The sequence below is a fragment of the Garra rufa genome, chromosome 16 (genome assembly GCF_049309525.1).
Source record: "Garra rufa chromosome 16, GarRuf1.0, whole genome shotgun sequence".
Taxonomy (NCBI): domain Eukaryota; kingdom Metazoa; phylum Chordata; class Actinopteri; order Cypriniformes; family Cyprinidae; genus Garra; species Garra rufa.
In genome coordinates, this window is record NC_133376.1 from 983,834 (window position 1) to 995,908 (window position 12,075).

Here is a 12,075-nt window from a genome sequence, read left to right on the forward strand (position 1 = left end):
CAGGACCTGAAAGGAAAGGTGACAGCAGCATTTGTGGGGAAAAAAGTTAAATCTGTAACTTAATATAAAGTTAGGTAATTTTGTTACTTCTAATACAGAGATCTAATGAAATTGTGCTGTTAAAATGACAACTTTTGTATTGTATCTGTGCATCTTTGTATGATCTGAAATGTCTGCAGACTGGTGTGTGCAGTGAGAAAAGAGAAATCCACAGCAGCATCCTGGAAATGGTGAGACCCTCCATCACTCCACCTGCTCTTTGTCTCATCTGGACCAGATGTTGCTGTGGTCTCTTCATCCTCAGAGACCAAAGAGCCAGCGAGAGCATCTAGAGAAAGACTAAAATACCAATATGTCTGAAATACCATGTGTCTTTATTTATGTTCATGGTTACTTTATTATTTTACTCATATATTCATGTTGTTATCAGTAAATAAAATATAAGTTTCATTAACATATGCATTAATTAATTACTTGATTGAGAAAAAAAACATGCTTGTTTTACTAAAAAAATTAATTAATTATAGGTCAGCATTTATCATTATTATTGATCAGTGCATTCTGAAGTAATCTTAATTTCTAAGTAGTAATACTTAAATTTTTTTGAGTGTAAAATCAACTGTCTTCTCCAAACACAAGATCTTTGAGCAGCTGATCCACGTCTCCTTTGTGCAGATATTGCAAACATGGAGGAAGATGTACTAGGTAGGGTCGTTGTGTTACTGATGCTATGAGGTGTTTGAGCACCTGTTGTGCTTATTTTCTTTTTATTATTATTACTACATAACATATTATTACAAGCTCAGGGAAAGGTGGTATTTATCTTTAACAATGAACAATCATAATGAGAAAAACTGAAAACATAACTACAAATTAAACTACTTGCTTACATCATAGTATGTGATTATATACACAGGGAAATATGATTAAATATCTCTGAATTATCCAAATATTCACATCATAGTTTATCAAAAATTGGATTTGTTGTTTTTGTTATTGATAAGCCTCACGGATGAAAAGAGAAATTCAACAAGAATTTAAGCTATAGTTTTGCGTGTGGATAAACAATTTTGAACATAAAACAAAAGTAATAACTTTTGCAAAAAATAATTTGGGTTTTCCCAACAAAAATTATTTCTTTAAGAATTAAAAAATACAAAAACCTAAATGAACCCAAAACGTATCCGTTATACTACAATCATAATAAAAGAACAGCTGTTTCTTCAACATGACCACAAAATGAACAAATTTCATCAATATCAAAATATTTATAGAAAGATGAATTAAACCTGTCGCTATATGTTAAGTTGTTGCGCTTGTTATAACGTCGTTGGTCACATGATAACGTCAACATGGCGGAAGACGTGCAGATCACATCCGTACTCAACGAGATTTGGCTGTAGAGTATGTACTCTTTTAGCGCTCGTTAAGTACATATTGAAAATATTCAGTATGCGGTTTCGAACGCACCCCTTGTGTGTGTGTGTGTGTGTGTGTGTGTGTGTGTGTGCGTGCGTGCGTGCGTGTGTGTGTGTGTGTGTGTGCACGAGCGCGCAGCGTGACGTCATCGCCGCTCGCGTCACAGATAAAGAGTAAAAGTTCAGGGTTTGCATGTTTCTCCTTTGAAACAACTGGAATCGATTCCCTTTCAATACGTCGTATCAAAGTGTTCCACAGAAACATTATTAATGAATTTACCTTCGAGTACCAAAGGTGGATGATTTGTGAATCTGTAATTAAATGTTGATGACTTCCGCACTTATTTTGTCCCTGAAGGGCGTCTTTGTTCTTTGGTACGTGTTTGATATTTTCCATTGTAAGCAAATGAACGTGATTTAATTAGTGTTTCGTGCTGTCTGTGGTTTATTTGATCATTTGTTAACACACGACTATCATTGTGTATTTGAGTGAACGCCGCCGTCTCTTCTTTCTGTTTCCGGATCCGTTCAGCTGAATTATTGTGTTTGTTTGTCATTTCCATTCAGAGTCAGTGCTGGAGATCAGACTCTGGTTCATTATGGATGACACACAAACATCCAGAGATGAAGATGTTTCTCCAGGATGCAGGTACTTTGAATAAACACTGGATTAAAACACTTTAAAATAAAGTGATAAATGAGCATGAATATAGTCATTTAGAGTATTAATTTTAATCTCTCTTTGCTATAGTTTAGTCCAAAAGAAGAGATCAGGACTTTTACAAATTAGGAGCACAGTCCAATTTTTAGGAGCACATTAATCTAAACAATAATTTAAAAATCTGAAAAAAAAAAAAAAAATTGCTTTCCAATTACAAGGTGGTATTTGACTCCTTAAAATGATTTACATACCATTTTTTAATGTTTGTAATGGCATTTTTCTAACTTTATTAAAAGTATATAATCTTGTCAATAAAAAAAAAGTTTAATGAGGCTCAGAGGTGGCATGAGTGCAGTCATATTCATAAATTCATGTTGAGATTAATTTTTTAAATGTAAAATTTTGAATACAGAGATATTCAATGATTTAAAAAACTGAAAAGATACTTTAAAAATAAAAGTAGATCTGCCAGCAGGTGGCGGCAAGACACTGATTTAACTACTGAATCATTCATTCATTTGATTTGTTTGAACGGCTGATTCGTTCAGGAATAAAGCAAGTGACTGTCTTTATGAATGGGTGATTGAATAATTTCACTAGATTCGATTAACCAAACACCGCTGAGTTTGAGTGGAGATGCGCAGCGGCTCAGCTGTGAATTGTTTCATATTACTTTTGACAATGAAATAGAGCAAAATCAGGCAATAGTGTTATAGTCAGGCAATGTAAGTCACTTAATAATAACTTCTTGTTTATTGAACTGCTGTATTAAATCAATATCTCATTTATAATCTCAAACTAAATTATTAAAAGCTGTCACTCATCTTAGTTCATCTAGATCTCACAAAGTTCACAGTGAAATGGTCACACTGTTGAGCCCTGGTTGTGTTTGTGACGAGTGACTAGTTGTTTCAGTACCATTTCAGGTGTTTCTTAAGAAGGAATCATTGGCATTCACAGTATGAATGAGTACAGCCCCTCTCAATATAAAGATTTCTAATGATCAGTGTTACAATCTATATAATGGCAACATTTAAGTGCATTAGAAAAATGTTACCAAGTCATCAGATCTGTGAAATAAGACAATTAAAGGGGTCATCGGGTGCAAAACTAACTTTTCCAAGTTGTCTGAACATTAATGTGTATTGTCAGTTTGTGAACACAACCACCCTACAATGATAAAAATCCAGCCAGTGGTATTGTTTAATCTTTAAAAGTAATATCCCTTTTTAAAATCAGGTCATTCATGACGAAACACAGTTGATTGACATGAGCGTCTTACCTTAGCCCCGCCCTCACCGAGCTGAAACAGTCTGACTCTGATCTCCATTGTGTGACTCAGGAGCAGAGGAAGACTCTAATTGAGGGATTGAGGTGTTCTGTTGTTGGATGTAATGATGAACACAGCAGTCCTCATTTACTCCTGATATCTGAGCCGCTGAAGACGCAGAGGATTAACGTTACTTTCGGTTTTAAAAGGAAAGCGCCGATCCCGATCTACATATGCGTCTATGTTCGTGTGAATCGTTCCTGATACAGCTTCACCCACAGCAGAAGTCAATATAAGGTTTTTTTGCATCTTTGTAAATGGCCTTTCTTAATAATGTGCTTGTTGGCAAGTTTCGCAGCTAAACACAGCTAAATGCAGCTAAACGCGCCTAAAGTAAACATAATCCCAGCAGAGCTCATTGGCATTTAAAGGGACCATGCCTTAAAATGAGCTGATATTTTGCAGAGCTGATTTTGACAAGGTAAAAGGCGTTTTTTTTACACTACTATTGAGAATTTTTAACCAAAGTATATTAGAGACTTTTTATCAAGACCCTAAAGATTCATATCAACTTATGGAAAATGGGCATCCGATGACCCCTTTAAATTAAGGCTTGCATAATGAGAGCAACTTTAATTAAATTCAGCATGTAATAATGTACTATGTCCTCCATAACTTAAGTAAACAAAACAGTTTAGTACTCGAATTCTTAGTGTTATAGGCATTATAGGTATTACATTTTTTTATTTTTAAATAAAAAAAGTAAATAAATAAATGTAAAGGACATCATTGTTTTAATGGTGAATATAAATACAGCAAGTCAAATGATTCACTTTAATCTCTCTCTGTTATAATTCAGAGATCAGAGAGTCCAGCTGTGTCTATGAGGAGTGACGCGTCTGTAACAAAGCTGATGAGACGGGAAGCGGGCGGATCCATTTGCGAGCTTTTATTTATAAACACAGACATGGTCATAAACAGGCAGGGTCGAACAATGGCAAACAGGTACACAGAGGGCAAGAAATAAGAGTAATCCGGGGACAGGTGAGGGTCGATTGGCGACAAACGTAATCCAGACAGTCCAAGATCAAACGAGGGGCGAACAGAGTCCGTAACAGCAAGACGAAGGGTAAATCTAGACAGGTGAGGAATCCAAGACACAGAACAAAACAAGAAAGAGAGACGGGGAATGCAAACACGAAAGACTTGACTATGAAACAAGACTTGACTAGGAAACTAGGTAAACGTAGAATGGCTCCGAAGTGTAGCTATTTTTAGGAGAGAGGCAGGGCTTAAAGTATTCCGGCACTGTGCCGGATCTCCGGCGTGCGGCCGTGAGGGAAAAAAAAATTTTTTTAGAGCCTGCGTATGCGGTTTAATATTTTCGAGCCAATTTATTTCACCTACCAATCATATGAGAGGATCGCAGCTTTAACTAACGTTACAAGCCTATCAGAAGCAGAGAAGGGCGGGTCCTTGCAACACAGTATGATTGACACCCATACGTCAATGTCACGTTAGTGTTGTCAGAGAAAAAAAAATGGAGCGCAAGTTTATGAAGCCTGGGGATGTCCTAGCAATAGTTAAAGGACTCAAAAATAAATGGCGCTGGGCGTGGATTGAAGAAAGTAGAGATGGCGAGCCTTTTGGCAGTTGGTGCAAGAAACTGAGAGAGCCCGGGGCTTGTTTCTGCACGATTTGCTGGAGGAAGCTACTGTATGCCAGCAGCGGTAAGAAAGTGCTTGCTCGTCATGATTTAGGCTGTATCTGAAATCGCCCCCTATACCCTATTCACTATTCCCTACATTAGTCCACTCATTCAGTTCACTTGAAGGAGTGAATGCAAACGAGTGAGTGAATTCGGACACTAAGTGCACCGGAAGGACTGCCGCTTTTGCATAGTGTGTTTAACAGTTACTGTTTAATAATCATTTCAAATGGGCAGTAGTAAGATTAAATGATTTATCTTGAACTCTGTCACGGAATAAACCCTAGTTAAACAATTTAAGAATCAATTCACAACGAACTTATACCTGTTGTACGCTGTATTACGCAGTGGACGAGCGCATTGTAAAATGAACGGATGAATGATTCAGCTGCGGGTGCCATCTTCTGGTGAGACACGGATCGCGAATTCAATCGGCGCGTGACTCTCACAGTGCATTATGGGTTATCTCTAGCTGTTGAGTGTTCATCGGCAGTGTTGCCAGATTGGGCAGGTTTCCGCCCAATTGGGCTTCTTTTGATCGGCTTGGACCGGAGAATAATACATTGGGCGGGTAGACAAAATTTGGGCTGCTTTAAAAAATTAAAAGACGCCCAATCAGCTGTTTTTTTCTTCACTTTTATCATTAGTCATGTTATGTTAGTACGTTCGAGCTCAAAGTATCACAGTAATATAATGTGTAGTGCAGTCATCAACTCATTTTTGCTTAACGTAACCCTTACTGGTTTAGTTTAACAGAGACCTGTCCATCAATTTACGTCTTTTACGTTAGTGAGACGTGATGACTTGTGAGTGACGGGGTTTTACATTACATTTGTTTCTCATCACTTTATTGTGCACTTTTTGCACAGAAACTAGCATATTTTTTACTGTGGACATTAAAATGATGCATGCGTTTTTCCAAGGGTTAAAGTCATCGGTTAATTTCCACTTTGAAAAGTTTTCTGAACATTTTACACATATTTTCGGACTGTTTTGATCCATATTCCTGTGAAATTTATTTATATTTATTTCATTTTGTCATTATTCTTTTTTTAAAGAGATAAAAATGGTCCTTATCAACCTTGACATGGCAATAAAATTCTCATTATTTTGGCAGTTAAAATTTGGGCTGGTTTTTGTTGAAGTGGGTGGGATTTGGTGAGCTTTTGGGCTGGAAATCCTCAACCTGATCTGGCAACACTGTTCATCGGTTGTACACTCGTTTTTGGTTTTTGCGGTGCGTTGTGGGATTGAATGAGTGCGCTCGAGAATGTTCACCAACAACCCCCCCCCCCCCCCCCCCCAAAAAAAAAAAAAAAAGTTCAGGCTCAGGATTTTTATTTACTTTAACCCCTGGAGAGGTAAATGCTATACAATACACAGCAAAGTGGGAGAGGAAGCGTCTGGCACTTACGCTGAGTCCGATTGGATACACCTGTGAACGTAATGATTGAGGTGGAGCATGGGAATCGTAGTCCAGGGTGTAGTGCAATAGTCTGTAGGTGAGAGAGTCAATATAATAAGAGAGAGTGACATCTGGTGGTGAGTGGACGAAGAGCACAGACCAGATTCGTGACAGCGTCTATGAATCAGCCATTTGACATTAAGAGTGAGGAAAGAAGGCTTAATCTTAAGTAAATCTTTTTTTTTTTTTTTTTTTTACATTTTGATTATGGTATGACATTTTAAAATAACCCTCTGGGGTCTGAGGGTGTTTTGGGGCCCTGAAGAAGTTTTGACATGCCCTGACATATGTGCTTTCTTTAGTATCTTAAAAAAAATGTTAATGGCTGAAATCTGATTACATTGTAATCAGCACAAACTGGGCTACAATAATATGCAAGCAACATGAATGTACATGTTTGTGTTTTTGAGTAAACAATGTTTATGCGTGGTTAGTGAAAAACTAAATTTTTGAGGTCACTGAAATAAGGCAATGAAACACATACAGAACATTTGTTCACAAGATTTTTGGAGAATTGGATGTAGTAAGCTAGAGTTTTTCAACCAAATGATGTGAAAATCATCTCGTTTACTCAGAGAAAACAATATATTGATATAAATTTTCTGAAACATGTTTTCGAAAGGGAATATTCGTAGGAGTGGCAATGACCCATGACTAGTTAGCAATTCACACCTGAGAGACAAAGAGCCCTCCCAAAGGGCCCCCAATGGCCCATTAGTATGACTGTTATTATTACAGTTGATTGTTACAATGTGAGAAGATTCAAAGAATGGAGTTTTCAGAATATTTGTATTTTATTTACAACACAGTACAATCAAAACATACATAATTCAGTGTAGTCTTGGTAAAGCACTCTCAGAGGAAAACAGTTTGAAGTGACTCAAGTCTGTTGAGCAGGGGCTCGTTCTTCGTACGTCGCTAACTCAGTTAGCTGGATTTAATTGTTGACGATTTGGCGTGATCTTGGATTGTTTGGTTCTTCGAACCTCATCCTGGAGTTGCTGTCATAGCAACAGCTGCGCAAGCTTAAACCTGCTCGGGAGCAGGTTTATTTCATGTAAACAGGATTTAGGCTGGCGGGTTATGATTGGTTGAAATGGCGAGGTCACATCTGATTGGTTAAAGAACACGACTGACGCGGACTGACTCATGTGGGAAAAGAAAAGTATTTTGCAAGAAAGTGTAGATAATAATTACGACATTTCACACACGAATGATGACCACAACTACACACACATTATATAGCCTATATAGCCTATATATACAGTTGCAATCAAAATTATTTAATCCCCCAGAGACTGCAGTACTTTACAAATGATTTTTGCTCTTTCTGAAGATTCAGGACTAAATTGCATCTACAACAGTTTTCTGGCATATTAAAAGTGATAATGTCAATATATAATGTAATGTTTTTGAGTTATAGGATTTTTAATAACCCAGCTATGTCAGAATTATTCAACCCCTTTTCAACATTGCTGTTTTAAGACAGTTATTTTTTATGGTCAGGAACAAAATTGTCTTAAAACATAATTAAGGCTTTACAAACTTATTAAAAATGGAATTAGCTTGGGGTGTTACACATAGTATACTCTTAGCCCATACATGTGCTGAAGGTGAGTAGCAAATATGGAAAAGTCAACTAAGCTCACACTAAATCAATAGAGAAGAAATAGTGTGTTATCTTAAAACTACATGAAGATTTCTAAGACATTACAAGTTCCTAGAGACACAGCTGGCAGTCGTATTCCTTAGACTCCGTCCACACGAAGCCGGTGCGTTCCCTATCCGATCATTTTTTTTTCCTCGTTCTAAAAAAAAATTCTGTAAACACGAAACCACTGAAAACGGTGTAGTATATATGCCAGACCAGTGTGGGGTGCTGTAATTCTGCCATAGAGATACGCTATACACGGAGAAGAAGACTTTGAGCATGCGCATAACCTTGCGCGCTGTAAACGAACTAAGAAGAAGAAGACGAAGATGCGAACATTATCGCTTGTTGCTCATAACAGTTGCATAGAAGCAATAGATTTTGCTGTAATAAAGCTAGTAGGCTTAGTACAGGGTTCGTACGGGTGCTTGAATTCCTTGAAAATGCTTGAATTTTAATGTAGTGTTTTCAAGGTTTGAAAAATGCTTGGATTTTGGATGAAGTGCTTGAAAGTGCTTGAATATGCAGTTGCATCGGTTTCATATTAATTCGCTTTCATACTAAATTGTTATTTTTTGTTATGCTTATATGTAAAAGAAAGAAAAGAAAAAAACAGCTCCGCTCGAGTGTGCACGTGTGGCTGTAGTGTGATCCGCCGCTCTTTCTTGATGCGCGCCCTCTGATGGAACAGAGCGGTAGATAAAACATGCCAGTTATCAGGAGGTTGTTGCATCAGTCCTCGATGGCTTGAAAACGACAAATAAGAATTATGTTTAAAACGAGAATTTGGGGATCGCAAAATTGCCAGCCCGATGTCTCGGGGCTATTGTGTTTTCCAGTCGGGCTACTAAAATGTTTCACCGGACTATCTTAAAGTAGAGGGCTCGTGCGGGTCATTACAAACTCATCAATTTAGCCTTATCAAAGTTAAGGCCATACAAAGTTTTAAATGTATTAAATAGTATAAGAAAAGGCTTAATTATAAGTTTAAGAGTTAGGGACGGATATACTAGAATCGCGATAAGGCTGGATAAAACTTCAAAAGGCAATGATGTCATATTGAATAAACATACACACTGCACGTTTCAAAGTTAAAACGCGGCACGGATGTCTTTATATGAATGTATCTGAAACACCGACTGTCCTCAGAAACGTGTCGTTGGCATTTTCATTTCATGTCTGATAAAACTGCGTTAATGCTGATTTGTGTACAGCCGTTACTAGGAAACCGTAATATTTCAGCACTCCTAAAGCGCCCCCTCGTGACAGGGAATGTATTTGCGAATATTCAGCTGTTTAGCAAGATTATTACAAATATTGGCCCATGTTTTTATGCAGCAAACACATAAGAGTTGTAAATGTAAAAGTTATGTGCTTTCTAAAAATATAAACAATTAAGACAGTAATATTTATGTTTTAAATATATTATACTTGATATATCCATTTTAAAGGTATAAAGGCTGAAATGCCATTGTATAAGATGTTTTGTTTTTGTGAAAATCTGAATTATAAATCATGTCATTTTATGGCTTAATGTTACTGTACATTGTTCAACCCCACTACGGTGTTCATTTTACTTGTGCAGCTCTTAAAAAGGGTCATAAATTGCCTTAAATTGATATTTAAAAATTCTGCAGATACACTGTAAATAGTGAAAAAAATACCTTGATATTTGTTAATAGGAAATCAGGTAGGAGTCTAAATGTCAATCAAAAATATTTTAAATGTTTAAAAAATGGTCTTTTTTCATTTGGGCCAGTTGGATTTTATTATTAATTTTATAGTGTCTTTTTGACTTTTAGTACTTTTAGGCTGAAATGTGAAATGTATTTCTGAAAATCCTTCAAGTTTTAGAAAGTTTTCAAGTTTTAGAATTTTAGTTTATCATATTTTTTTATAGTCATTTTATACCAGTCGTTAATGTGTTACCAAAGACATTGCCCTACTCCACTCAGACAGTATTACTTTTATTTGTGCAGGTCTTAAAAAGCCTTTAAATTTTATTTTTAAAATACTACAGATACTCAGTAAATTATATTAATTATATATTTTAAATTATATAATTTGTATACTGAATGTTGACTATTTATATGGGGCAATGTTATATGCAATCCAGACAGTTGTTTTTTAATAGCACAATAACATCTGATTTAAAATTTAGAACTCATGTATGTGAATATGTAATTTGCCACAGTGCTGGAAAATCTTGAAAATGCACCTTGAAAGTGCTTGAAAAGTGCTTGAATTTTACTTTGGAAAAGGTGTAAGAACCCTGTTAGTAGCAACACGAACGCAATCATGTAGTCCGCCATTATTGTTGTTGCTGTTACGTGTGACGCAGCCGACACGTGATGTGATGACATCATCGTTTCACAAAATATACGTATTGGCTGTACACACGAAACCGCGAGGGTGTCGTTTTCAGATTTATCCACTTTGGGACCCGGTTTCAAAAAATAGCGGATACAGTCTCCTAAAATGCCGGATCCGTGTGGATGAAACGCCAATACGATAAAAAATTTATACATATACAGCGAAACGCGCCTCCGTGTGGACAGGTCCTTAGATTAAAGTGTTGAACCAGAAAACCTTTGAGAGTGTTGAACAAAAAAGCACAATATCATAAAATGTTTGATCAGATCACTTGCAATGTACAGCCAAAGACTTGCAAGATGACCAGACGAAAGGAGGACAAATATTTCAATGCTGTGTATAAGAAGGACACTAGACAAGTATGGTCTTCATGTTGAGGAATCTTGCTGAATACCATTCTTGACCAAGAAGAACAAAAAGCTGACTTGAACATGCCTAAATTCATTTAGTTAGACCTGTGGAGTTCTGGAAGAATGTTTTATGGAGTGATGTGACCAAACTGGAACTTTTTTGGATGTATGGATCAGAGGTATGTCTGGTGCAAAAAAGACTAAGCTTATAAGCAGAAGAACATCTCCTCCATCATCAAACATGGAGGTGGGCCAGTCCTGTTATGGGGTTGTTCTACTGTAGCAGGAAGTGGAAAACATGACCATACAAAGGATATCATTGATTTATTAAAGTATCAGACCATTTTGGCAAACATTGTGATGCCTTTTGTGCAATGTCTGAAGCTAATAATCAATGGACTTTCCTGCAGGACAATCATCCCAAAGTATACATTCAAATCTACTTACGCTTGGTTCAGGGATCAGTCATAGAATGTTTTTAAGTGGCCTGTTCAGTTTCCAGATGTAATTCTCATTGAAAATACATGGTTGAATTTGAAGCAAGCAGTGGCAAAGTAAAAACCAAAGATTATCAGTGATCTGAAAGCTTTTTCAGGGGAGGAATAATTTTGAACATTAATGTTTAGAGCCAATTTGATTTTTTTATTATTAGTAAACTTTCTTTGATAGTATACTGATGCCTTTGTTTAATTTATTGTCTTGCAAAATGTCTTGCAGGTCAAGGGGGTTGAATAATTATATACACACTACCATTCAAAAGTTTGGGGTCAGTACATTTTTATTTTATTTTATTTTTGTTTTTTAAGAAATTATTACTTTTATTTACCAAGGATGTATTGAGTTAATAATTAAAAAATTATTAAAAGTTAATAATAAATAATTTACATTGTTATAAAAAATATATATATTTGGAATAAACACTGTACTTTTTAAACTTGTTATTCATGAAAGAATCCTGGGGAAAAAACACAGGTTCCAAAAAATATTTGCAGCACAACTGTTGATATTATCCAACATTGATCATTCTAATAATAAATCAGTATATTAAAATGATTTCTGAAGGATCATGTGACACTTAAGACTGGAGTAACAGCTGATAAAAATTCAGCTTTTCATCACAGGAATACATTTTATTTTAAAGTATGAAAAATAAATAACATTATTTTATATTGTAAAAAC

At 36.1% G+C, this 12,075-nt stretch overlaps 1 protein-coding gene across 2 annotated transcripts in view; it reads left to right on the top strand.

The window, feature by feature from the left end:
• The first annotated feature begins 1,346 nt into the window (after window positions 1-1,346).
• Window positions 1,347-12,075, top strand: part of LOC141287837 (NACHT, LRR and PYD domains-containing protein 12-like) — a 51,367-nt gene continuing 40,638 nt past the window's right edge. The window contains exons 1-2 of one of the 2 annotated variants that reach the window (XM_073819932.1): window positions 1,347-1,430; window positions 1,986-2,067. In XM_073819932.1, coding sequence (XP_073676033.1) covers window positions 2,018-2,067 — 50 coding nt within the window. In that variant the 5' untranslated portion in view covers window positions 1,347-1,430; window positions 1,986-2,017. Of the gene's footprint in view, window positions 1,431-1,637; window positions 1,794-1,985; window positions 2,068-12,075 lie in introns of those variants that run through there. The other variant, XM_073819931.1, reaches the window with a different exon arrangement.